The sequence below is a fragment of the Pteropus alecto genome, unplaced genomic scaffold (assembly GCF_000325575.1).
Source record: "Pteropus alecto unplaced genomic scaffold, ASM32557v1 scaffold354, whole genome shotgun sequence".
NCBI classification, from domain to species: Eukaryota; Metazoa; Chordata; class Mammalia; order Chiroptera; family Pteropodidae; genus Pteropus; species Pteropus alecto.
Genome location: NW_006435759.1, coordinates 390,588 through 417,934, shown reverse-complemented (window position 1 = coordinate 417,934; position 27,347 = coordinate 390,588). Strand labels below are relative to the sequence as shown.

At 54.1% G+C, this 27,347-nt stretch overlaps 1 protein-coding gene across 5 annotated transcripts in view; it reads left to right on the top strand.

Annotated features, from left to right (window-relative positions):
* Positions 1 to 5,870: 5,870 nt before the first annotated feature.
* The window catches only part of SCN5A (sodium voltage-gated channel alpha subunit 5), a 76,941-nt gene continuing 55,464 nt past the window's right edge, over positions 5,871 to 27,347 (top strand). For 3 of the 5 annotated variants that reach the window (XM_006910788.1, XM_006910787.1, XM_006910785.1), the window contains exons 1-5: positions 5,871 to 6,143; positions 8,652 to 8,770; positions 16,005 to 16,094; positions 17,585 to 17,713; positions 24,405 to 24,496. In XM_006910788.1, coding sequence (XP_006910850.1) covers positions 5,871 to 6,143; positions 8,652 to 8,770; positions 16,005 to 16,094; positions 17,585 to 17,713; positions 24,405 to 24,496 — 703 coding nt within the window. Of the gene's footprint in view, positions 6,144 to 8,651; positions 8,771 to 16,004; positions 16,095 to 17,584; positions 17,714 to 24,404; positions 24,497 to 24,630; positions 24,723 to 27,347 lie in introns of all 5 variants that reach the window. The other 2 variants (XM_006910784.1, XM_025046036.1) reach the window with 1 other exon arrangement.

Below are 27,347 nucleotides of genomic sequence, written 5' to 3'. Positions count from 1 at the left end.
GAGGGGGACTATGCGTTGTCCAAGATCACAGTGTGGGTTTGTGGCTGGGTTAATGTGGCACTCATTCATTCATTCATTCATTCACTCACCAGACCCTTGTAGGCACCTCTGCTGGGCTGGACCATGCTTGGGGAGCTCGGGACACAGCTGAAGTTGAAAGGCAGGTGTGGAAGTAAATTACCGTGCCCTGCCAGGAAGCCTGTATGGGAATGCAAGTGTGCCAGGCACGCAGAGACGGGAAGGACCAGCCAGGCAGAGAGGGCTAGTGTGGGCAGCAAGGACGGCTTTTCAAAGGTCCTCTGAGCTGGATCTCTTAGGAGGCAAATAATGACAACAACAACCACAACAATAATAACAAGTGCCCTTCATTGAACACTTCCTGTGTGCCCAGCGGGTACAAGTATTAATACATATTTATGCCTCAGAACCGCCCTGTGAAATAAGATCTATTATTAACCTCATTTTACAGCTGGGGAAACTGAGGTAGAGAAACATCAATTAACTGGCCCAAGAACACATGGACAGGTGGCCAGGACCCAGATACACAAGCAGTCTCCCTTCCAAGCCACAGCTCTAACCACTTTCCTGTCCCACATAGGAATAGGAATCTTCAAGATGGGGAGCTGGAGGGAAGGGGAGCAGAGCTGGACACAGGGCTGGGATCTGTGGCCCGGGCACTTGCTCATTGCCAGTCTCAGCAAGACTGAGCGGAAATTCCCTTACAAGCCACTACAGAGACTCTTTGCTGATGACTTTTCTTCATTTCCCTGTCATCACCTGTGGATTTGGGGTCTATCACCTTGGGAAGAAAAGTATTCTACGATGTCATTTGTGGGACCGTGTACACAATGGGTGCTGATTAAATGTTCAGTGAATCATTCAAATAATAAGATGAGTCCACTAGTTGAGGTGTTAATTAGTTTTAATGTATTCTCAACGAAGAACTGAAGTCGCTCCTTATGCCCACCTGTAGGGGCAAGCCCCTGCCTGTATGGCACCCACACCTCCTCCCTGAAGGTGAAGCAGAAGGCAGTGCCAAAGGGCCAGGGCATAGGTGGAGCGAGCGCCCAGAATAGTGGGTGCTCCAGCCTGGGGGCCCCCAAGACTGCAGGGCAGGAGAGGGGCATGCAGCTGAGGAAGCCTGCCACAAGATTTTCTAGGAAGCCTGGGAACCACTTCCACAGAGCGCTTTGCATAAATTTACATGGCAAAGAATATTCTCTGCCTGCTGCGTTCCTGAGGCTCTGACTCCAAGGCGACCAGAATGCCAGACGTGACTCAGGTTGCTGGCCGGTGCCTGCCTTCGGGATCCACAAGGGGAGTGGGCAGGAAGGGGCTACAAGGAGGGGTTAGGCTGGAGTCAGGTCCCTCCTCACTGCTAGGATGGCCAAGTGTCTTGGTTTGTCCCAGACTGAAGCTTATCCCTGGAGGCAAGAATTTTAGTGCTTAAACTAGGGGAGGCCTGAGCATCCCTCCACCTTGACAGTACCCACTGCTGCACTCAGGGCTGCCAGGCTGTCGTGTTCCAGGTCATGGCATTGTAATCACCATTGGTTGAGCACCAGCTGTGTGCCCTGTGTGTTCAGAAAAATCTTCTTTCAGGAAGAAACAAAAAGGAGGCAGTACGGGTGGGGTGGGGCGGGGGGGTCTGGTTTCTGGTGTGAACAGTTAATATTCTCCCCCCATGTCATGTCTGCCCTGATGTGAATATTTACAGGCCAGTGACTCAGAGGAGGGGGGAAGTCACTGTCCTACAGCCCTGTCCTAAGAAGAAGCATTCAGGCTGCTTGGGGAGACCAGACTCACCCCCATGCACTCTCAGAGGACAGCCCAGGCCAGGAAGAGGGCAAGGGCTGCAGCCAGGGCTTAGCCTCCCAGCCCAGAGGAGGGAGGTCGATGTGGGTGGGCTGTCAGAGAAGAGGTCCTGGAGCAGGTGGTGTCGTGAGGAGAGCCTGAGGTGACTCTGCCATCATACAGGGCAGGGGAAGTGTTTAGGAATATCTGAGCTAGCGAGTGGTGGGAGGTGCATGTGGGGACTAGAAGGAGAGAGGGAGGATGCAGATGGCAGTGAGGTCAGCGTGGTCCCAGCTAGGGCGAGGAGGCCTGTCCCAGGGCAGTGGCACAGTGGCCATGGTATTTGGTAGGGGTGGGGGGTTGTGGTCAGTGTCAGAGGAAAGGATATTAGGAGGAACCAGTTTGGAAAGAGAAGTTCACAGTTTGTTTCCGTTAATTCTCAGGAGCCAGCAGAACTTAGAGAGAAATATACCTGGTAAACAGAAGCTGATGAACTTAGGACAAGATGGAGTAGGGAAGCCCTGGACCTTGAGGGAAGCTGACAGGACAGGGAAAACTGGCCCAGGAAGAGTGGTCAGCTGGAAGAAGCGGTCCCAGCCTGAGAAGGAGCTGGGTGGCTGTGGTGCAGACGGAAAAGATGTCCTGAAGAGTAGCTGTGGTCTTCGAATCAAATCAGGTCCAGACACGCCCCCCCACACACACACACACCCTGCATGTTGGAGCTGTGCAAGGGAGACCCCTTGCTCTTCCCCAGACAGAGGTGGGTCCCCCGCAGAGAGCTGGGGCCTGACTGCCTAGGCCTGAGGGGTATGGCTGGGCCTGAGCCTGGAGCATCCTCAGGCCACCCCCAACCCGCCCCTCCCCCGCCCCTTTCCCTGGCATCAGCGGAAACCTCACGGCCAGAGCTCGGCCGGTCTCAGCCACAGCAGGGCGTGGGCCCTGGGCCGCTGAAGGAAGGGCAGGGCCAGAGCCAGGTGCAGGCAGCCGAGAACAAGAGAGAAAAGGGATCCTATCCTGCCCGCCCACCAGAGCCACCTGCGGGGCCCAGAGACAAAGGACACTCTTGGCCAGTTTACTTTGGAACCTGAGGCTGCCTGGCTGACGGGGAACAGGGAACTTCATCTGGAATCTGGTTTCAGAAACCACTCAACTCCAAGTATGAATGCACTGCTGGGGCCAGCTGGGACAAGACCCATCCTAAGACCTCATCATCACGGCCTCTTTATTAACATATTAAATAATAAGATCCAGCAGCTGGTCTAATAAGCATAGTAATTTTGAAGTAGCGATGAGCGTTAGTGATATTCTAGCTACCTGCCGTACCCGTAATGGGACAGGGAAATATCTGCAGTTCCTATTGGTCACGGGCACCACAAACACTTCTGTTTTGCTCTCTGCGTTTGTAATGGAAGGAAATGCTAAATTGAGTTAGAGGTTAATGAGAATGTGATTCCTCCCTGAATCCTTTCCCCATCCCTCCAAGAGGTCTGTCAGGAGCCCCTGGACTGCACAGACAAGCGAAGCTAATCTGTGCTGTTAGCAGTCAGGGGAGTCCTTATCCTTGGTGAGGGAGGATAGCTAATTAGTCATGGAGGAGAACCCCAATCTGAGGCGCCGGGAGCCATTTATTTCTTGACTAGGACACTGGTTACCAGGTGTGTTCAGTTTGTGGACCAATCTGCATGAAGTTGATTTCAATACGACTTGTAAAAACACCCTTACTCGAACAGATGTATAAGCAGGTGCGAGCTTGCACAAATACACTCGTGCACACCTGCGCGTGCGCACACACAGACACACACATACACACACTGGTTATGTGCCGGTGAACCCCCACAGGTCCATGGTGTACACACATCTCCAGAACCTTTGCAGGCGTGTGGACACAGACAGATACAGTGAGACATAGAGACACTATTTTTAGGAAATAATTCCAAGCAAAAAAAAGGAGGCTTCCTGATTGTTCAAGGGACTAGTGATTGTTCAGTGGAGAGGACAGCCCTAGAGGGGCTGCCGTCATCCAGGCTGGCTTTTTTAATAAAAAGAATAATGAATTTATTGTTTTCGTAAGAATAATACAAGATCATCATAAATAATTCAAGCGCTGAAGAAAAATACAAAGAAAAAAGTTTAAAATTACTCAATTTCCAACAGCTAAGGAAAAAAATCATCATTCACATTTGGTGACGAGTATTATAGACGCCTTTCTTTGTTCGCTCAAAGATGGAAAGTAGACAGGGACGTGCTTTTATAAAATGAGAACCCACTCCCTCACCTGCTATTTTTAACAAAGATGTTCATTTAACTTTACTTGAATGAAATGGAAGAACAAGACGCTGAAGAATGGTGTAGGTCCTGGGACCTCCCGCCTCCTGCCTGCCCTCTGTCCTCACAATTCCTGGCTGCACCTCCCCCAGGACCAGAGGTGTCCTTTTGAGGACTGCCTTTGTTGTGTTTACTCACTGTTTACCTGTCAGCTGGCCAGGTGCCTAATTTACAGCAATCCGCAGTGGTTGGAGCCAGGCCCTTTGAGAGCTGTGTGCTGGGGTCTGTGCGGCAACAGCTCATTGGGGTCATTGGTAACATGTTTTTGCGAGAGTAAGATCAAGGCCAAGCTGGCCCTCAGTTGATGGAAAGGGATTCTGTCCTGGCAGAGGTATCTAACAGGTGTCCACCCTTTCCTCTTGAGCTGGTGCCCAGCCATTCCCGGCTTTGACGTAATTAGTGACACTGCCTCCCGGTGGTGTCCCAGTCAGGGGCTGTGCCTACCACATCCTGTTATGATGGGGCAGTGGGGAGCACATTGTTCGGCCTCTGTGTCATGGGGCAGAGCGTGTTCACACCAGGTCCTGGATTGTTTGAGGCCACCCGGGGCCACATTCTCCCGGTCTGGCGTCACGCTCATGTGCCGGCTGGATGTCCTAGTGGCTGAGTGGTCCCCACCTTCCGGTTCTGCTGTCACTTGGGATCAGCCGTCGTTTGTTCAGACTTGGGAGGAGGGGAGCGAGTGGGAGCGTAAGGTGCCCGAGATGCTCCATCAGCGTTTCCTGTCTTTGGAAAGATGCCCCACCTTCCGGATTTCATCGAGATGCTCTCAGCAGAGCTCTGCTGCAGCTGTGTACACCAGGGCACCAACATCTGGATGACAACTCCAAAGTTGTTACCCAGCTGTTTTCAAAAACCCACAGAACTTTCCTGGGTCTCATTGGGCAGACACAGGTGCCCCATCTGTTGCCAAGTGTTGACATCTCCAGGCCCTAAGTGAAGTCTGGGCCCCCTCTTCCATGCAGGCGCATGGTGCTATGGGGACACCAGACAGAGTGTCCCCCACCCTCTGGCCCCACCACCCTGACAAGGAGCTGCCTCGAAAAAAAAGCCTGGACTGTGAGTATTGCCCAGGAGACCTGCGATCACCCTCCACAGAGCCCCAGGGCTTCCTATAGAAGGGCCAAGCTTGGGGCAGCACTGGGCACCTTCTAACACCGTTGCCTGCTACCCGCGTATTCTCCGTCACCCAGTCTGTCATTCGTTTGTTCAGGAAGAGCCCTGCCACAGAGTTGAATTAAAAAAGATAACAGGCCCCGTCTCTGCCCCATACAGTGTCCCTCTCAGTCCAGAGTATGTCAGCACGATTGTAAGAAGTGTCTCAAAGTGGGCTTGGTTAAGGAACCAACAGGTGTGTTTCTTGCTGTGTCGAGTGAGGCAGGATGAGGGGCTTCGAGGACACAATCCCTCTTGCCCACTTGCGTTCGGACATGACTGTTGGGATGGGAAAAGGAGGAGCAACCCTCCTGCAGATCCCCGTGCATCCTCCACGGCCTGGAGGGCTCTGGGCTTTCCTCAGGCGAGTGTCCCCGCCAGGTATGCCTGTGGAGATGGGGAGAACCATCTCCACAGGCATACCTGTGGTCCGGGAGCATCTTTGCAAACTATGCCTTTCCCTCCACCAGCACAGCCACCCCCGGTAGGTGGCGGCTTTCTAGCCCTGGGTGTAGCATCAGGCCTGGTGTCTGTGTCTTCCAGCTTCCCCACAGGCAGCGTGAGGACAGCCTGTGCCCCAGAAGCAGGATGAGAAGATGGCAGACTTCCTGTTACCTCGGGGCACCAGCAGCTTCCGCAGGTTCACCCGGGAGTCCCTGGCGGCCATCGAGAAGCGCATGGCGGAGAAGCAAGCCCGAGGCTTGGCCACCTCACAGGAGAGCCGTGACGGGCTGCCCGAGGAGGAGGCTCCCCGGCCCCAGCTGGACCTGCAGGCCTCCAAAAAGCTGCCAGATCTCTATGGCAACCCACCCCGAGAGCTCCTCGGGGAGCCCCTGGAGGACCTGGACCCCTACTACAGCACCCAGAAGGTGACTGTCACCCACCTCTCACACATGCTTCCATGTGGCTCCTTTGTCGATGCAGCAGTTGGGGAGAAGGCCTTGCCTCCATGTTGAGCTCTGCTTGGGCCTGACTCTCCTGGGCTTTGGGAGAGTGAGTCATTGGTGATCTATATTCCAAGCACCTTAATTTTGGAATTCCAGAATAAAAGGCCAGAAATATGCATCCTGAGACGGTTTGGTGTTATGAAAGGGAAGGAGGGCAGCCACAGCTGAGCCCTCGCCTCCTCGCAGAGCGCCTGCTCGGGGAGTCGTCTGGGCTTAGACTTCACCTTCGCAGGTCTCCACGCCATCCCCACAGACTGTGTGCATGGCAGTCGGGCCCTGAGTCCTGTTCTGAGTCGAGTTTGGGCCCCAGAGCACAGAGAGTGATCCCCTCTCCCACCTAGGGACAGCAGCCAGCCCCCACGTCCCGCCCCCGAGAATTTCCTGGGCATTGGCTGTGTCAGGGTGGCCCAGGCTGGGGGCCACAGTGGCGGCTCCCTGGGCCTTGGAGGCTGGCAGTGGAACCACAAGGGCCAGTGGGAAATCTGAGAGGGATGGGGAGCGAGTTGTTCTGCCATTGTCTCTCCATTGTGAGTGTAGGGAGAAGTGGCTTTTGCCCACTAGTCAAGGTGACTCAGGCTTCCTCCCAGCATGGATTTCTATTCAGAAGGTAAATTCTCCAGTCTGGGTCCTCTGTCCTGGCCTCACCTCTCAGGACTGACGGTAGGCACATGGGGCTCCTGCAGAGGCCTGGTCCCGAACCTGGCTGCCCACACTTTGGAGGAAAGTGGGTTTGGACTTGGGGGAGGCTTCCTCCAGAAGGCCAAGTACCAAGGATGGTGGCCGCTTACCTTACTGTGGTCAGGGCCAGGACTGAGAAAGCACTGGAGGGCAGACGGAGTCTGCGTTCACAGGGCAAGGGTGAGTCCATGGCAAGTGCAAGGGGTGTGTGCCTGTGTCACCGAGTGCCTGAGTGTGTGTGCAACTGTGCTTGACTCTGCGTTTAGGAGACCAAGAGCCTGAGGGTGGGTGTGTTTCGCGATTGTCTCCACGCGCACATGCACCTGTCAGTGGGTGCGGGTGTGAGTGGGTGAAGGGGAAGCCCACCCAGTCCATATGCACAAGTGGGGGAGGAGACCAGGCACCTGGTCCTGCTTCTCCCTGATTCGGATGATTCAGGCGGGGCCACAGTTGGGGTCAGAATGAGGCTGGAAGTTAGGATCAGTCAGAGTGGGTGGGCCGAGGTCTGGTTGGTCAGAGCTGGAAGAATCAGTGTTGGGGTTAAGGCCACAGCTGGTGGGGAGTCAAAGTGGTGAGTGGGTTGTAGTTAGCTGGGACAGGCAGGAGTCACGGCAGGGGGACCCCGTGGAGGGTGGGGTCAGGGCTGGGCTGAGCTTTCGGGGAGTGGTGGCAGTTGAGCCTGGAAGGAGTCAAGGACATTCTCTTCTGTCCTTGTGACTGGGAATACTTGAACCGTGGCCCAAGTATGATTCTGGTCTCTAACCTTCTGCCTCTCCTTTCTGACCCCTGGCCACGGGAATACTTGAACCGTGGCCCAAGTATGATTCTGGTAACCTTCTGCCTCTCCTTTCTGACCCCTGGCCACACTGCCAGGAGCCCCATGGAGTGACACAGGCACCAAGCAGAACTTTCAGACCTGATATAGCTGGTCAACTTGTCTCCCCAGCCCAGATTAAATAGAATCTTGTCTCATCAGCTCAACCTTCGGGGAAGTGAGACCCCAGAGCTGTGCTATTCCCGCTGTGCCGTCGTACACCTGGGCAGGAGGCACCGCCTGCTGTCCTCAAGGGCGTCCAAACGCCCACTTGATGTGCACGTGGCTCAGCCTCTAGCACTCATTGTCCCCTCCATGCTCCATCATGCTGTGAAGACAGTGTCTTCCGGAAGCTTAAGGAGGGGTCCACCTTGGGCTGTGCGCTGGGGCTGACATCTGTCCTAGACTCCAGGAGACAGGGTCCTAGGAACATCGCTCTCTGCTGGGCTGGGGTCTGCCTTTTCCTCACCCCTAGTCTTCCCTGCAGGCCCAGCTCCCTCATTAGCCCCTCACTCCCCCATGGGCCCTGTGGGGAAGCCAGGCAGGGCAGGGAGGGAGCGAAAGGGAGAAGAGGAAAGAGGGGGCATCAGCTGGGTCCCGGCCTCTACTGTGACGGCAGCTCAGCTAGGATCGTGAGAGGCCCCTTCCTGTTGGGATTGTAATTTTGAAGGTAAACTAAATCCAACCTACATTCCCCTAAACTTGACCTCATCCCACCCCAACCATGGGTGACCCAATGAGGGCCCACTGACCTGCCGAATATGCTGGCTGCCTGCAGGCCTCCCCTACTATCCCTCAGTCCCTCAGTTCCTCTCTTCCTCCCACCCCACCCCTCGGCCAGGGTTTTCGGGTTCTGAGCCAACAGCTGCCCCCAAAACCCATCTCCACAATGGCCTAGGGGTTGCCGCCCCCAACCTAAAGCAGCTCTCTGTCCACAGACCTTCATCGTGCTGAATAAAGGCAAGACCATCTTCCGGTTCAGTGCCACCAACGCCTTGTATGTCCTCAGTCCCTTCCACCCCGTCCGGAGAGCGGCTGTGAAGATTCTGGTTCATTCATATCCTTTGCAGTCAGTCTCTGCTGTGTGTACCCTCTGGGCCCCACACGGGGGTGGCAGGGTATTTAGGGCCAAGAGAGGTGCCGATTACTGGCGGGTCCTTGGACAGGCAGCGCAGTCATCACCTGGTTGCTAGTTGGAACCGTAGACTCTCAAACTCCACCCAGACCTGTCTGTCAAGTCAGCACCTGCACGTTAGCAAGGTCCCAGGGGATTCTTGGGCACACAAAAGCTTGGGAAGCCCTACTCTGGTTCTTCAGAAGAGAAATGTCCTAGAAGCTAAGCTACTGAGGAGCCCGGAAGACGTGAGGTTTGTCGGTATGCCCTGGCTCTGACATGGGCTCCAGGTGTCCCTTCTCACTGCACCCCCTCGACCCTATAGCTCTCCCCCCGACACACACACACACACACACACACACACACTTGCAGGGACCTCAAGCAGGTCGCTGGGGCTCAGGCAGGGAGAAAGCACTTCCCAAGAAAGAGGCCTCCGGTTCATTCGCACGTGGGCATCGTTTGGGGGAGGCAAAACTTGCTTTTGATTAGGTGTTGACAAAATGTTTGCAGTTTCAGAGTATCTCAAAGAACTCTGGTTAGCATTCAATTATATAAACCACAGCCTAAAAAAGCTGCAGGCTGTGGAGGAGAGCTATTGGAGCGCTGCAGTGTAATGAGAGAGGTGCACTGGTCTTTGGGCCTTGGGGGTTCCCCATTCAGACCACCTATGGGACTGGGTACCAGCACCTAATGGTGGCTGTTCTCCAGACTTCAGAGACGGAGCATCTCAGGAAGGCAGGTCCTGGCTGCAGTCACAGGAGTCTGCAATGGCCTATGACTGGCAGCTGGCTCTGCTGTTAGTGGAATCCATGCTGCTGGGCTCAGCGGTATGATTAGTTGTGAGTGTGGTGGGCTGGCCCGATGGGACTCCCCAAGGTCACCCTCAATTCCCCACTCTATATGGCCAAGGCAAAGACCTCACCCATTAACCTCCAGGCGGGCAGGAGGCTTCAGGAAAACAGCTGCTCAGTGAGGGACTAAGTAACCAAGACGGATGCTGACAGCTCAGGGACTCTCCTGTCCAGGCTGCTCCTTCCTGGCCCCACTTTCTGCCCACCTGGGCTCCATGCCTGATCCTCACTCCGGGGGCTAATTGGAGGGGCTGAGCGTGGAATTCGTCCTCTGCATGCAGACGCTCTCTCCCCTCCTCCAGCTCGCTCCTGCCTTTCTCCTGGGGTTGCCGAGACGTGTGCATATCCAGGGAAAATTCCACTTGCAGGCCACGGCAGTATCATCAGCAGGGTGGTCTCTAGGGTGGGCAGATACTGTGTAGGGAGGGGCTGTACCCAGGGAGCAGCCTCCCATTCACAGCTATATCTTACTTCGTGAGGCAAGAGTGGTTCCAGGTTTAATTCTGAGCCATACTGCCACTGTTCCCGAGCTCCCTGTGGATGCCAAGGACTTTGCCTGGCATCCCAGGGGTGTCGAGCTGAATAAGACCCTGTCTCTGTCCCCTTGGGAATTTTACAGTTCCTTGAGAGTGATAAGACAGCTACAGGAATAGATGTCATTCCTGCCGGCCTGTGGGCACAGCCCGGGGAGAACAATGAGGCAGGAGGGGGAAAGGCCAGCCTTCTTTCTTGCTCTGAGCCTGGCTTCATGCTCACTCCAAGGGTGTGGCCTCCGTGAAAGCATGCTCCTGCTCCCCTCTGGGGCTTCTCCTCCAGGTATCTAACCAACCTCGCACTGTTTGGCAGCCTTGGCAGCCCTCAGGGATGCAGCGGCAGCCCTAAGGTTTCTGCATAGGCCTGGGCAGGGCGTGGGGCAGATTAAACCAGGGAGGCAGGTGGGCCAGGGAGGCGGCGGGGCACTGGAGTTCCCCAGCCTGGCCAGACGGTCCACTGAGCAGTGGCTCTGAGGCTGTGAGGTTCCGGTTCCACCCAGCAGAACCAGGCCTAAGGGCCCTGAGCCAGCCTGCGTCCCCCAGGGCAGCTGCCCCAGGGAAGAGGCTCAGCATCAGTGAGGCCCTGTGCTGGGCTCCTAGCGGCGGCCTGGGGGTGGGAGTGTACTGCTGGGCCTCAACAGCGCCACTTAGCGGGCTCGGGGGGCACTGAGGGAGAGGAAGGGACCTAGATCCGTGGCATTTAGGAGCCCCGCTCTGTGCCCTGAGCCTTGCCATTCAAAGTGTGATACACCCACCAGTAGCGTCAGCAACACAAGGACATGTAGGAATTGCCGAATCTCGGGCGCAACCCCACAGCCTTCGTTTCAGCAAGGTCCCATGAGCGCAGTGCCCCGAGCAATGGTATCCAAATGTCGATCCCTGAGGGCCAATTCAGTCTCACCCGGAAAGTTGTTAAAACTGCAGATCTCGGCCTCTTTTCAGACCTCAGGCTCCAGAGCGAGGCCTAGAAACCTACAGGCTCTCCATGCATTCTTTTAATTAAGATGTAATTCACATGCCACACAAAACTTACCGCTTTAAAGTATATGACTGAGTGGGTTTTAATGTATTTCTAGGTTGTGCAAGCATCACTGCTATCTAATTCCAGACCATTTTCATCACCCGAAAAACAAACCCCATGCCCGTTAGCAGTCACCACGCATTTCTAAAACACACAGATTTCACGTTTTCAATTGTGAACTTTCTCTCTGCTTACTTTTTTTTTTTTTATTGTGGTAAAAAAACATAACATAAAATGTACCATCTTAAGCATTTTTAAGTATACAGTACAGTAGTGTTTCCTATATGGACGTTGTTTTGCAACAGATCTCTAGAACTTTTTCATCTTGCAAAACTAGAATTCTGTACCCATTGTTAGCTTACATCTTTATATCCATTCAGACACCTGAGTCCCCAGTGTGCAAAGTTCTGTGCCAAGACCCTTGGAAAGGGCAGGAGGGGCAAAGACAAACTTAAGAGGGGTCGGTAATGCAGCCCCTGCTCTCAAGAAAGAAATCCTGGTCACTTGCAACAATGCAGGCGGTCACAGTGCCACGGTAGCGATGGCACAATAACTCAGTTTCCCTTTGCTCTGTACCCCACACTGGAATGCATCCCTGAGAAGTTGCCTAAAAAGTAAATATGGGCATGTCGAATTAGTTTTTGTTAAAATCCTGCAGAATGTGTTCCTGCCAGTATTAAATAAAAAGAACCAAACTGAACTCCAAATTTTACTGCAGTCACATTCAGAGAGCCCTCACGTTCACGCCGAGAAGCATTTTGTCTTCCTGGGTGCACAGGATCTGTTCACAAAATCCTCCCACGTTTCTCTAGCAGATTCAAATGGGCATACAAACCACATGTTTGCGTGTGTGCGTGCGTGCGTGTGTGTGTGTGTGTGTGTGTGTGTGTGTGTTCATTTAATAGCACAAATCTATGAAAATACCCCCACAGTTAATTCCCTTTTCTTTGGGAGTTTTTTGACTCTTTGGGATCTAAAGACAGACAGCAAGTTTCAGGCATTCCCCACGACCCAGGCAGGCAGTCCTTGCTGTCATTTTAATCATGAGGCTAGGAGTGGATGTTTGACATGACAGGATCGAAGATGTTCAGCTGAGCTCAGGTCTGGAGCGCTGGCCTTTGCTTCTGCCCACACATGGGACCAGCTCAGTCATCAGCCCGAAACGACCAGGCATTGCAGACAGGTATGCACTGGCTAGTAATGCACTTGACTCATCTCTCTGGTATTGGCCGTGTACTGGGGCTGCATGGGGTACCTGGGGATGCTTTGGGCAAAGTCATATGGATTAGAGGTTTAGTCTAGGTAGGAAGAGATCTCTCTCTCTCTCTCTCTCTCTCTCTCACACACACACACACACACACACACACTCACACACCATGAGTGACAGATTAGAGGAAGAGCCGTCTTCAAGGCCAAGAGAGCCAGGCAGTGTTTTGAGCAGTCAAGTGGCAGAGACTAGAGTCTGCCTTACACCAACTCATTGCTGTGTCTGGAAAAGCAAAAACCCAGACAGGAAGCTCCTGTCATTTTCCACCTTGGGACCCAGGTCCTGGCTGACAGGATTTCGGGGCCTTTCTACTCTGGTTCTTTCCTAAGTCTTGATGTTAGAGCCCAGTTCATCTCTGCCTGTGTCCAGCCAAGTCCTCTAGCCCAAGGCAGCCTGTCCACACTCTGCTCTCTGCCGAGGGGCCTTTTCTCCATTCTAGGGAGAGCTGTGAGTGGTCCACCCACAGCCAGGAGAGGCTTGGCTCCACACAGAGAGGTCTCCCCAGTCCTCAGCCCTCCCTACTTCACTATGACCAGTTAGGCTGACTGCTGGAGGAACCCTGGCCAGCCTTCAGCGCCTACCTACATGCTTCCCCCAGGAAGCCCACACAGGGGCAGGTCTGGTTTGCCAGAACATCCCATCTCAGAGCAGTTCAGTGGCTCTGGTGCCTCCCCATCTCCCACACAGGGTCAGGCATACATGGTCGGGTGACAGTCCCTAAAAATGACACATAATCTCACTCCTCCTGAATGGTGGTCTGCTTACACTTTTTGGTGTGAGCCCATCGTGTGTTTTCATGCCGCCCTGTGGGTAGCAGAGGCCAAGTGTGGGATAGCATTCGCCCTTGGCCAGTGAGAGCCTGAAGCACTGTGACTTACATGGGCTTTTCTGTCTGGAGGCAGGGGAATGGACCAGATGACCTTTGGTGCATCGTGCAGAGATGGAGGTGCGGCAGCGGGGCTCAGGGTGGAGGGCTGCAGGCAGGCAGCCGGGGCTGAATTGGGCTCTGCCACCGACCGGAGTCATTTTCTGTGGCCGTTGTAACAACTTACCACAAACTGAGCTTAAAGCAATACAAATTTATCATCTTACAGTTTTGGAGGTCAGAAATCCAAAAAGTTCTCACTGGGCTAAAATCAAGATCTTGGCAGGGTTGCATGCCTTTTTGGAGGCTCCAGGGAAGAATCCATTTTCTAGGCTTTTCCAGTATCTAGAGGCTGCGTGAACTCCTGGCTCGGGGCCCCCTTCACCTTGGAAGCCGGTGACAGCTGGTGGAGTCCTTCTCACAGTCATCACTCTGACGTTCACTCTCCTGCTCGCTTCTTTCACTTGTAAGGACCCTGTGATGACACTGGGCCCAACCAGAAAATTCAGGATAACCTCCACATCTTAAGATTCTTAATTTAATCACATCTGCAAAGTCCCTTTTGCTGTATCAATTAACATTCACGGTTTCTAGGGATTAGGGTATGGTTGTCTTTGGGGGGCTGTCATTCTACCTACTAGAGCATCCTTCAACTTCACCTCTTTGTGCCTCTGTCTCCTCATCTATAAAACAGAGACAAAGTCTCTGCCTCATGGGTTGTCGGGAGAATTAATTCAGTTCATGGATACAGAGAGCGGAGCTTGGCACCCAGGAAGGGCTTCATAAATGCTTGATCTTAGCATCATTACTTTCATATTTCAGGAAGCATCTGGGATGCTCAGTAGAGGGCTTAGCAGTGGCTCTGTCGGGATGAATAGAGTCAGGCTGAGGGGCTTGTTAACTGCCCGGTGAGGAAAGCCTTGGCACAGAGCCTGAGTATGGAGAGAGAGAGAGAGAGAGAGAGAGAGAGAGAGAGAGAGAGAGTGGGAGGGTGGGTGAGGTGAGAGAGAGAGAGAGTGTGTGTGTGTGTTTGTGTGTGTAGGGGGTGCATATAAAGGAGAGAGGAAACTGAGGTGGATATCTGATCCTGCCCTTGAAAGCTGGAGAGAGAGTTAAACCTACCATGGAGACCTTCACACAAGCAGAGGGATGCAGATCCCAAGCTGAGGAAGGGACCCCAGTGCCTGGAGAGGTGGCCCCCTGGCCAGAGAGGAGTCAAGACTTCCTGGGGCCATGGCCCTGAGCTGAGCGGCTCTGGTTTGATTAAGCGGGGTGGAAGGGGAGGCGATCCAAAGCCTGATCCCTTCTCATCTCAGATGAGAAACTGGAGAATTCACTGAAGGCCTAGTTTAGCAAGCTATTACCTGATTTCCTAGATTATCTAGGAGGACTAGAGGTGTAAAGGGCATCCACCTAGATTCCTAGAGAGGCCTCACCTCTCTCCCCAGCTGAGTCATCCCCTTCCTCCCACCCCAGAAGTCAGCACCCCAGCTTAGCCAGATCTCCAATCTGACTGGGTTGGCCTCCCCACCGGGCCTGAGGCTGGGCCAGGCCATGGAAAAGGGTGGAGTTCAATTACTGCTTCTGGGCAGCTTGTGGGAACCTCAGGGCTGAGGATGGGGCGGTGTGGGGAGCCCGGGGGCAGCTGCAGAGATTGAGAAGCCCAGCCTCTCCTCTAAGGCCAGGGAGGGAATTTGTGAGGGCAGCAGAGTATCCCTGTGCAGGCCAGGCCCCTTGGGGGTGCCCTAGTCCCCAGGAGGCCCAGGGTCTGTTCCTCACTCCTCTGTAGGTCTCGCTTGGAGGTCGTTGAAGTCAGTCAGGGCCTCGTCCAGCCCAAAGCAGCAGCTGGGACTTGTAGCCAAAGAGTCAGGGGTCAGACAAGGCCTGGGGCAGTTCGGTTCAAGGACAGGGGCCCAGAAAGATGCCCAAGACACAGTCCCAGCATTTGAAGATCTCCCCTTCTGGCAGGGGACAAGTGGGTTTCTTGGAGGAGGAGAGGAATGTACTAGGTGGAGCAGAGGACAAGAGTGAAGAGTACATGCAAAGGCGGAAAGCAGCCAGAGAAGCAGCCCTCTGCCTCCCCTGGCTCAGTGTGTCCCAACAGGGTATGTAAGTTTTATCAGCAGAATACTTCAGAGACACTCTAGGCCAAGAGTCAGCCTGGGCCGCTCGCATAGAAGCTGGGGAGGGAGCTCGGGCCTTGAACCACCGCTTTCTTCTCCAGCTGTGGCCCCTGAGGAACAGTATGTAAATGCCATCTCTCTCCAACGTGGCCGAGGAGAGCGCTCCCTCACAGCCATGGGTAAAAACCTCTGAGGTCTAGGGGTCGGTTCTTCCTCCCTCCTTCCAGGATGGACCCTCCAGGGGACCTGCTAAAGGTGCGGATTCAAGTGTCTGGTCCCTGTCAGGGGCTGTGGAGCAGGGCAGGTGTCCAGCTGCAAGAGGCAGGGACGGGACAGAGGCCAGCCTCCGTGGGGAGGGGCTGGCAAGGACTGGGCACAGCCCCGGTGTGTCTCCTTGAAGCCCCTGTCTCACTGAAGTGGCGGCACTGGCTTTGCGGTAACGACCCCAGGGCCAGGACCCTCTGGCAGTGGTGACTGGCTGGCCCCCTAGACATGGCTTCCTTGACTCTGGCTCCACGCTCTTCAGCATGCTCATCATGTGCACCATCCTGACCAACTGCGTGTTCATGGCCCAGCACGACCCTCCACCCTGGACCAAGTATGTCGAGTGAGTATCTACAGGGCCTCTCCAGCTGGCCCTCCCTCCCGTCCTCTCCATTCTATACTATGGCTTCTAAAGTCACCCCGAAGAAGGTGGGGTCCAGGCTCAGGGACTTGCTCACTTGGGGGGTCCTTGCCCCAGCCCCTACCCTCTTTGCTGCTCCCAGTCCTGCTAACGTCTTGCTTTGAGTTGTGCCCTCAGGGGAGGTTGGCAAAGTGGGGCTTTCTCCCTGACCCACCGCAAAGAGCATCTGAATAAATGACCACTGTAGCTAATTTAGGATCACTATTTTAGAGTATGTCTACCAATTACCAGACCTTATTTGATATGATCTAATAGCTTGAATAGATATATTTACTGAGTTAATGAGTAATAACTGCTATTATTATAATTATTATTATTATTATTATTATTATTATTAGCATGCCAGGCACTGTCGTAGAATAATAAGCATCATCTCCTTTAACCCTCACGGCAACCCAGTAGGGTAGGTCCAGCCGCTATGCCCATTTGACAGATGAGGACACTGAGAATTGGAGAAGTAACATGCAGCTCGGGGGTCTGGCTGCCAGGAAGAGGCCCAGGGCTACCCCCGCTTCGGTGCCATGCTCTCTGCTGCCTTTTCCCCCACAAGTCCCACCTTCTATAACCATGTGAACATTTTTAGAAAACTGTTTCTGATTCTTCTTTCCTAAATGAAACTACCTTACCCACAGGTGCTAGGCAGACCTAATGGGCCCTGGGTGCACTTGGCTCCAGTTTTCAGGAGACCGACGGAATGTTGGGGACAACCTCTCTTACCAAAGCGGCTTCCCCTGGTGCGGTCGCTATTCACACAGGATCCAGCAGTGCCTCCAGTGCCGGGGCCTGCATGTAGTTGCTGGTCCCATTCCAGCCCTGTGAGCCACAGTTCGGGCATCCAGGCATTTGGGATTCTTCAGCCTGCCCCGAGCAGGGAGAACAGTCCCCTACCCAGCCTCAACCCCCTTTCCAAGCTCGAGGTGCACAGCTGTACCCACCTACCCTGTAGGTGGCTGAGGATGAACCATGCTCCCCTCACTAGCTGCTGGGGATGCACAAACAAGAGTGAGGGGCCGTGACTCTGAGTGTCCTTCCTGTGTCCTTACTGTCCCACAAGACAGAACCGGTGGGCACCACAGACCTGTGTACGTGGACTCTCAGGGCTGGGATGAGGACATAGGTGTAAGGTATCCATAAATCAAGATACCTGAGAGAGAAGATGGAGGTTCAGGTGGGCAGATGAGAGGCATTCAGTAATGCTGAATAAACAAATGGGAAGGTGAATGAGTTAGCCAGAGGTTTGGAACAAAGCGCCAGCCTGCAACTCCAGTTCTGCTGTGGGCATTACAGAGAGCCTGGTCTGAGGGCCCCTGGAGAGAGGGGCTGTGCAGGGCTCCTGCCATGCGGGGGACCTGGCCAACCTGGCCTGTAGGCTTCTGCCTCCCTGAGGAACCCCACCGGTCTCTCCTCCCCAGGTACACCTTCACTGCCATTTACACCTTTGAGTCTCTGGTCAAGATTCTGGCTCGAGGCTTCTGCCTGCATGCATTCACCTTCCTCCGGGACCCATGGAACTGGCTGGACTTCAGCGTGATTGTCATGGCGTAAGTACCTTGCCTGCTGCACTGAGCTGTGCAAGGCGGGGCCACGCCGAGGGGCGTGTGCGCCACCCTGGCCCCGGGCCACCCAGCCCTCCCAGCCTCGCTGCAGCACTGCACGGGGCTGTAGAACAGCCCACTTTCCTGCTGTGGCAGGAGGAAGACAGGATAGAGACCCTCAGCTCACCCTGGTGGAGAGAGACAAGTCCGCAGTAGCTCAGGCGGGCCATCTGGCCAGGTCCACTGGTTCGTCTGTGGCTCCATGGCAGCTCTGTGCTCAAGGGACACCATTAAGATTCTGATTTAGCACTATCTGCCCTTTACACCAAGAGAAGCCAATATTACAGCCTAAAATCTCTGGACCATTGTAAATAATGCCCTGGATGCCAAAGTGATTAAGAATGAAACTACATTAAAGAAAGAGAAGGAGCCTGGAGAAGTGTCCAAGCGTCCCTAGGAACTCATGTCATGCCAGGCTCACCAGCACATATGCTCACCCCATTCATAGACTCCATATCGGCACATTTTAAAGGCAACTGGTCAATGACATGACCCAGTGGGTCTTCACACCAGCCAGAGAGGTAGGCTAGATGGAGGTTCCTTATCCCCATTTTATAGATGAGAAAACTGATGTCGAGGACATATAGGGAGCCTGCCACTAAGTGAACATGACCCTTGGCCTGCCGCCACACAGGCTCAGGCCCTACCTTCTCGCCTGGGTGGAGACCCTCGTTGATAGGTTAGATTGAAGCATGCCACTCTGGACGTCTCAGGCAAGGATGCTGTGCTCTGGTGGAGACTGATCAGGGCAGGCCTCCCATGCGGGAGTCATGGTCATGGACTCAGCTATCAAACCCTTCGGAAAGCCTGATGTGTGTGAGGGACCCAGTGCACGCAGGGCTGTGCAGTGCACCTTGGCGGTGAGCAGAGCTGGTGTGGGTCATACTTCCTGCCCTCTGCAGAGCCTCAGTTCCCCCACCTGTGAAAGGACAGTGTTAGGCTAGGCGGTATCAGAGGTTCAATTCAGCACCCACTTTCTGTGATTCTCAAATTCACAGAATCCACCTATTTAAGACAAAGTATTTAACCCCGGACATGAGCAGCCCTGAGCTCGACTGTGCTGTGAGGGTGGGAGGAGAAAGTGAGACCTGCTGGTGGGGTGCTTTCAAGCGAGACGGAGACGCTAGTGGTTAGAAAGAGGCACCAGAACCTCTGTTTCCGGGTACACTGTTTCCATTTTACAGGTGGAGAAACAGGTTCAAAGAAAAGCTACTTCTTGCCCCAAATCCAGTGCAGGTTTAGACCTAGGCAGAGCTGGGCGAACCAGAGAAAGAGTAGTGGGAGAGGAGGACGCAGAGTGGCGGGGTCGGGGGCAAGCTATGTGGCCAAGGGTGATGGGAGCCTCTGGGCGTTAAGAGCAGGAAGTGATGTGATCTGACTTACATTCTATAAGATCACCCTAGCTGCTGTGTGGGCAGGAGACTGGAGGGGTCAGGGTGGAAGACAGCGCAGTTAGGAGGCTATTTTAGTAGCCAAGAGAGAGAGGATGGTAGCTGGGACCAGGGTCCAGGTAGAGAAGGTGAGCGACCTGGTCAGATCCTGGATATACTGTGAAGGTAGGGCTGACGGGAGCCCCCAACACAGTTTTTGGCTTGAGAGGCTTTGGGAATGGTGTTCCTGTCTGTTGAAATGGAGAAGGCGGGGGGAGGAGCTGGCTGAGGGAGGAAAGGAACCCAGTCCGGTTTGGAATGTATTAAGTATGAAAGCATCCAGGGTGAGATATCGAGTCGGCAACTGGATATTCCAGTCTGGAGCTCAGGAAAGAGGTCCAAGGTGGAGATGTAAATTTAGAAGCCATCAGGATGCAGATGGTATTTAAAGCCAGGAGACCGGATGAGATCATCCAGGAGTGAGTGTGGCCAGAGAACGGAAGCCGTCTGGGGACTGTACCGGGGGACGCTGCAACATCTTGGGGTCAGGAAAGAAGAGGATCATGGGACAAAGACTGGATCGAAGTGCCAGGGTGGGGAGGGGAAAAGCAGGAGAGAGCAGTGTCCCAAAAGCCAACCGAGGGATGTGACCCAACTTGAAAGATAACGTGAGGAAGGCGAGAAGCAAGGCTGGACCGTTGGAGTGAAGACCACGGATGACCTTGACAAGCAGGTTCCAGTGGAGTGGAGAATGTACACCTGCTTAGAGAAAGGAGAGGCGGGGAGGCAGAGCAAACACATTCATCGATTCCGTAGGGTTTGCAATAAACAGGATCGAAAATAGAGTGGTGGCCAAAGGGCAAGATGTGTGAAGCGGGGAGGTTCAAAGAAAGGAGGTGCCTTTGTAGGCTGATGGGAATGACCCCGAGGGGAGGGGAAGTCTGGTGATGGAGGAAGGGGGCACTGCAGGAGAGAAGCCCTTGAGCCAGCACGAGGTGGGGAGCCCAGGGCCCAGGGCCCAGGGGGAGCATCAGCCTTAAGAGCAGAATTTCAGGTGGAGACGGAGGTGGGCAGATAGAGCTGATGATGAGAGAAGGAATTTCTCTCCTGATTGCTTCTATTTTTCTCAGTAATAAGAAGCAGGATTATTAGCTGAGAACATGTCTGAGGTCTGAATAGAGAGGGAGCCAGGAGGTTGCACTGACTTGGGAATGAGTAGGATGGCAGCTGGGCCCAGGCTCCAGGGTGCTCTATGGGAGGCGGGCAGTGATCCATGAGCCTCTGAGGGCCTGGTGTCACAGGAAGGGGGCTCGGCAGGAGAGAGCACAGTGTCTGGCTGAGGCTTTCCTACCTTCTCTACCTTCCCTTCCTGGATGGCCTGAACCACAGGAAAGGCATTGCCCTGAGCCTCTTGTGTTATGGCAAGAGCCAGGCTGTGGCCTGTCTTCAGCTCATGACTCTCGAAGGTGCTCTGTGTGACCTCAGGCCCTTAGCAAGTTCTCCTATCCTGTCTCAGGAGAGAGTTCCTGTCCTCTATGCCCGTGGGACCCCAAGGGGAACTGTTTCTTCCTCTTAAAATCACAGAGCAGGTGTGCCCTCCTGACCAAGACCTGCCTGCCTTCACTCTGTATCAGAACCAGAGGTGACAAAGTAGAACAGGGTCTCAGAGGCCACCAGACTATTTCCACATTTGCAAGCGTCTCATAGGTGGCACGCTTACTTAGCCTAGGGCCGCATGGACCTATTGGAATGGCAGCTTTGCGCCCTGGGCTGGATCGGCCCAGCAGCTTTGATTGATGTGATTCTGCCTTATGAAAACAACTAGTTACTGCCACGGTAATACAGTGAAGTGCATTTCGTTCTAGCCAAAATGGTTCAATAATGTGGGGCTCCTAAGATAATCCAAGGAGTCTTAAGTGGCAGAAAAGTTCTATTGCATGAAACTCCCCATCCCACCTCCATTCTGTAGATGGAGACACTGAGGCTCAGAGAGAGCCTGCACTTGACCAAAGTTACAGAATGAATCAGCAGCAATTCTGGGACTGAAACTTAGTCTTCTAGCTCATAACCATGAGAGGCACCTCAAGTCTGATGTTTCTGGACAGGTTTCAAACTGATCCTCCACCCCCACTTGATTTACAGGTTGTGGGTGGATTGGAGGGGGTGCCAGGAAACCCAACAAGCTCAGCCAACAGCCCTCCAGCCAGAGCTTTTCCTGTGGCCCCCTCTCAGCTGGGCATTACCTGCTAGTTAGCACAGCCTCCCACCTTCTGGGGTTGTTATGGAAACCAAACCTGGAGGGGAATGGGGGAGAAGAGAGGAGAGGGTAGCAATCACCGCTGTAGCTGTGCCTGGCTGTACCCTCTGCCTGGCAGCCCAGGAGGGGCCATCTACATTGAATGGGAGGGCCACATAGCAAAACAGGAGTGGAGCAGGAAGAAGCCTAGGGCCTGCCCTTTCTTGGGGTTCCTTAGCCTCCAAAAGGGCCCCCTCTGCCCCAAGGCTGGTGTAATGGGGTGGAATTCTCACCCATCACCCACTGCTCTTTCTATGTCAGGGCCCACAGTCCCACCCCAGCCATCTGCCCCTGCCCAGGAGCTTGGCCATGGCAGAAAGAGTGCCATGGCTTGGGGAAGCATTTTGCCAGCCTGAGGGACAGAGTTCTAAACCCCCAACCCCCACCCACCACCGCTGAAGCTGGCCCTTTGCCAGATACAGGTCTCTTCTGCCTGGCCACACTCCAGGGCCCCAAGAGAGGCCTCACTGAGGTCTATGGCCCCAACATGGGACACAGCCAGGCCCCAGGCTCTGGGTCTAATAAAAGAGTCAACAGCCTTCTTTCACAGACATGGTCACTGACACACCATGCCCTCACCCAGCCCTGTGCCCCACCTTCAATGCTTTCTCCTCCTTAGAATTACTCTCCCACACGTATCCCGACCTCACAAACACACAACTACCAGCCCCTCTCCTGTTCTCAGCCACTTGGCTAGCTGTGCAAGTCTATGGGAGCACACACACTTTGGGATCTGCAGATCTTGGCTTCTCTGTGCTCAGAACCAGCTGCTGAGGGGTCACATGATGAATGGAGAGCAAGCACTGTCTGTGCTGGGAACCCTGAGGTTCTACACTGGGACAGGCAAAGACAGGCAGAATCCACCTCACTGGACACCAGGGGATGGACAGGGTCTGTAAGAGACAGAACAGGAAAAGCAAAGACAGCTGGTTCCCTCTCTGATCTGCACAGTGCTCTCTTCCCTCCTTGTAACCGGAAGAGATGGCCTTGAAACCAGTGTCCTGAGCAAGAAAAGGTATTTTCCCAGGCCACACCTATTCGACCAGCAGCAGAAAACGACACCCAAGAGCCACCAGCAAGTAAAAACCATGGCTTCCATGTAGTGGCCACATTGGCAGTGTTCTAGAATCAACCTGACAATCTCATGGAGGCACCACGTCTGGACAGAGAGAGTCCACGTCCAGGAGAAGACTAAGACAGAGGCCTGAAGGTCTGAACTGTCAAAGAGAAAGAAATAACCATCAAAAGTCAGGAGAGAGCTTGGATCAAATTAATAGATGTATAGGTCCAGAACAAGGGAGGTGACTTCTGCTCTGCCCTGGAAGAAGGGGCTGCGTCTGATTGTTGCACGAGAGGAAGATTTGTAAGCTGAAGTGAGCTTACAAATGTGGATGGAATGGCAATCATACCAGAGAGGATCTGTGGCGTAACCAGAGGAAAGCTGTGCCAGCATCCCATCTCTGAGTTAGGAGGGAGCAGGCGTGGTCCACAGGGCCTCATGAAGATGGAAGGGCCCATGAGGGGACACAGAGTAAGCTGGTGTCAGTCCAGTGTCAGTTCGAGCTGGACCCTGCTGACGCCGGGACATCGAGTCCCTTGACACAGCCTGCCAAACCCTTCTCCGTAGAGATCCGCAGCCCGAGGGCAGATTCGGAAGCTCCGAGTAGAATGGAGGGGCCTGGAGGTCCAGACTGATTGACAGAGTGAGTCCGGCTGCACTGTCAGCCCACCGTTGGCACTCGCCCAGCGTTGCTGGGCTGACATCCTGGGTGACATCACTCAGGCACCAAGTCAGACACGCTTGATTAAACATCAGACACCTTCGGTTAAATGTCAGACACCTTGGATGCAAAGCCTTTGGTTAAATATCACAAGTCACTTGCCATAGTCCCGATGGCCCTGGTCACACAATGTCCCTTCATCTCTTAGACATCAGGGTCATGTGGCCCATCTACATGTGTTTTTGTACTCCGCCTGGGCATGGGCAGGTCCCTGCCTCCCAGAGATGACTTCTTCCTCCTGTGCCTGTGGAGGCCACAGATGGACAGCTATCCAAGTTGTAGGTGGGAGCCCCACAGCCACTCAACTCTGCTGCTTGTCACTCAGGCCCAAGCAGACCCCAAAGGCTGCTCACTTCCAGAGGTCTCTCTTCCTGTGGAGACCCAGGATCATCCTTGGGGGACGCTGAGGGTCTTGGGGTAAGATGAGGTGGACTCATGGGGGAGAGGCTGGAATCTCCCTAGGACCCCACATCCTGCTTTGTTCTCTCCTTGTGTTGGCCACTGCCTGTTAGTCAAAGAGCTGAATATTCGGACCACCTCCCTTCTCACCTTCGAAAGCATCACCTTGGGAACTCGGCATCTCCCCTTCAGTAGTCCGGTCACCTCCACCTCTTGACTTCAGGGACTCCTGAGCCAGTCCTCACACAGAGATTCGTGGTTGAAAGGAGAAGGTGGGCAGCCCTCAGAGACCCAGCCACACCTCCACAGTGGTCTCAGCCAGGGCTTCAGGGTCCCGTGGATCCAAGCGGCCAGGCACGAGCCGATCACAGACTGCAGATGCAGAGCACACCTAGGACCAGAGACCCCCGCTTCCTCCATCACCTGGCCAGCGCCTCCTGGAAAACCCTGTCCCTCTTCACCTGACTGTGTTTCCAGCCTCAGACCCCACTACGTGGTTTCATGTCTTGCTCCCCAGTGTCGTGGAGAACGTAGCAGAGCATTTGCCTCCTGCTGCTGGTTCACGGGACAAGCACCGAGAAAGCTACGTGGAGGCTTGCTGTGTGGACATCCTTCAGGCACCCTCACTGAGGTCCCCATGTCAAGGGGGTTGAGATCAGGAAGAAAACCTTGGGGAGGTGCAGGGCCACCCACAGCCCTCCCTGTGGGAGGGGAAGAAGGGAGAGGGCTGGTCGGGTGGGCATACGTGGTACTGCTTTGTAATTCCCAATAACTGTGGTTTGATTCTGCAGGTATGTATCAGAAAATATAAAACTAGGCAATTTGTCGGCTCTTCGAACTTTCAGAGTCCTGAGAGCTCTAAAAACTATTTCAGTTATCCCAGGTAAGACGCCCAGGTTTACCTATCAGATCTCAGCTACAAGTGACTCTCTCTCTGTCTCCCCCCAACCCCAACCTACCGTATGTCTCCTCCTGGCGTGTTGTCACTGTCTCGTGTGTGAATTTCCCCTGTTACAGATACACAACTGAATTTGTGGACCTGGGCAATGTCTCAGCTTTACGCACCTTCCGAGTCCTCCGGGCCCTGAAAACTATATCGGTCATTTCAGGTGAAAATCAGGTTAAACGCCAAGGCTGGAGGGACTTTCCAGCCACCTGGGAGCCGTGGCAATCCACAGGAAGGCCCCTCGAATGTGCCTGTCACCAGAATACCTGTCCCAGAGCTCGGGAGTGGGGGCGGTTGGCGGTGGACACGGCTGTCCCCTCAAAGCCTCAGAATGGGCTTCGGGCTGTCCACCCCAGCAATGCCCACTCTCACAGACACCAGGGGGCAGAGAGCACCCCATGGCAGGTCCTGGATTGAACTCAAATTCTTCCCAAGATACTGATTTCTTTCCCAAATGGAAATCAGCAATTTGAATAGCTCAACGCTTGTATGTGAATTGCTTCTGCCTTAAGCATCATCCTCTAGTAAGGAAACCACATACACATCCAAAACAGAAAAAGGAAAACTCCCGCCCAGTCTTTCATGGCTGAGTGCCCGGTCCCTGCCTTATGTCCCCTCTGGTGATCACTGCCCAGCCAGAGCCCCAACCCCATTTTGTGAAGTGGAGCGTACTCTGTGGACAGGTGTCATCGAGCCTTGGCGTCTAACAGCCCTCACTGCATGGAGCGGTAGAGGTTTAGCAAACCGTGCATGGTAGCCTCAGGAAGAAATCCTCCTTGACAGATGTTGGCAATTGTACCCGGAAATCTTCCAAGCCCAGACAGCCTCTCTAGAAAGTCAGTCAGCCCCATCCATCCAGGAAGGCTCACCAAAGACTTTTGATGATTTCAGAGCCCCGAGGGCAGTAACCAGAGTCTCATTCCCAGACCTGTTCTGAAAGTAGCCACTCTCCGAACTGGAGAAGGCACGTCTTTTAAGGAAGGCAGCTGAGACAGGTTGCATGCCACTGATCTGGAGAGGTGTCAGAGCGGAAGGTAGAATTAGGGAACGAGACAGCTGCATCCACTCATGATTTGGAAAGCTGGTGGGTCCTGACCCCTTGGCCGACATTTGGCTGTTACTACCCCGCCCCAAAGGAGTTAGGATTCCTGCTCTGAGCTCCCTAGTCCTCAGACTTCCCCCCAGTGGAGTTAATTACCTTATAAAAGGAACCTCCACTTATACTGTGTTCACATCAAGCCTCAGAAGGTTACTGCTGGTCTCTAAACCCAAGTGCACAGGGCGACTTGTTCTCCATGCCCTGCACAAGTGGCCCAGAACCCTGCTAAGAGCCAGTAGCAGATGGGGCAGTCTGTCCCCAGCCACTCGCATGGAGCTGCCCCCATTGAGTGAGACAGATGTCATTGGCCTTGACAGACACATACACGCTCAGAAGCCTCAGGGTCTATCTTCTGGGGTCTCAGGGACAACCTCACAGCACACACCCCACAAGAGTGGTTCAGTGCACTGTCCACAGCAGTTAAGGAAAGGCCTGTTCCAGTCTTGTATGAGAATGGCTGACAAAAGAAAATATTTCTTAGTCCTGAGGAAAAGAAGAAAGCCCACCAACTGTACTCCAGCCCCCTAGGATCTCTTCAAGCTGCCAGCCACCCAGCGAGACAGCAGACAGCAGACCCTGAAAATGTTCATTAGAAAAATGCTGCTGTCAGTATAATGGAAGGCTCCCTGGAGGAGGTGTCTTTCGATCTGAGTCTTAGAGAGCCTTGGCTCTCTCCATACCTTGGTTTCCTTTCCCATAAAATGGGAATGAAATCAGAACGATAGGTTTCTGAGGGCTCTTTGCCCATCCTGTTAGAGCTTTAGTGGCAGGAGAATTTTCCATTTCATCCCCCAGGACTCATCCCTTGCTGGGTCTTTTCCAAAAGAATCCCATAATTTCATTGGAATTATTCTTGCCAGAAGTGAATTTTGTCATCAGTATGAGAGACATTAAAGGAGTGGGTCTGTGCTCGCTGACTCGTTGTCTCCGGAGCCTCTACAGACTAGGAGGTGCTTCCCTGGGCCTTGACTGGATGCATTAGGCAGATCCAATTTGGGTTTATAAGCTGCTGCCCACCCCCTGTCGCATAGTCCCCCTGGGCAGGGTCTCCAGGTCTGGTGGGCAGAACCAGAGTGTGCCCACCGAGGAGTCCTAGAACCTCCACTAGAGGTGTGGGGTTCTGGACTGCCAGGGGCCCACGAATCCCACCACCACCAACCCTCTGCGCCAGACCCCTGCAAGGTCCACCCGCTGCCCAGGCTGTTGCCAACATCTGCCAGGATGATTTCCACAGAGAGTGCTGAGTGCCTCTGAGCCCTGGGCAGGCAGCAGCGTTAGCGGCACCATGGCGGCGACTTCCTCTCCCTCTCCCGCGTTTGCCCATAGCTGCCTCCCTGTCTCTGGGTCATGGGCACAACAGCCTCAGGCACAGCCGCCACGGGTGCTCCTAACACATTAACCGGCTGGACGATGGATGGACGGAGCTTAATCTGAGATCTGACCGCTTGTAGGGGTCGGGAGGGGGCAGTAGAGTGGGCAGGGCCCTGCTGCTGGCAGAGAAGCCCCCTCGCTCCCCATGCTCTGCTCGAACTTGTCGTAGGACAGTCGCGAAAAGTGTCAGACCAACTGTGCCTACACGTGCTTTTCTGTCACTTTGCTGTGTGGTGCTGGCTTCCGCAGGGAGCTGGGCCGTGCAACCAACAGATCACGACCTCTTCGCTTTGGGGAACGGGTTGGATGGGGATGAGT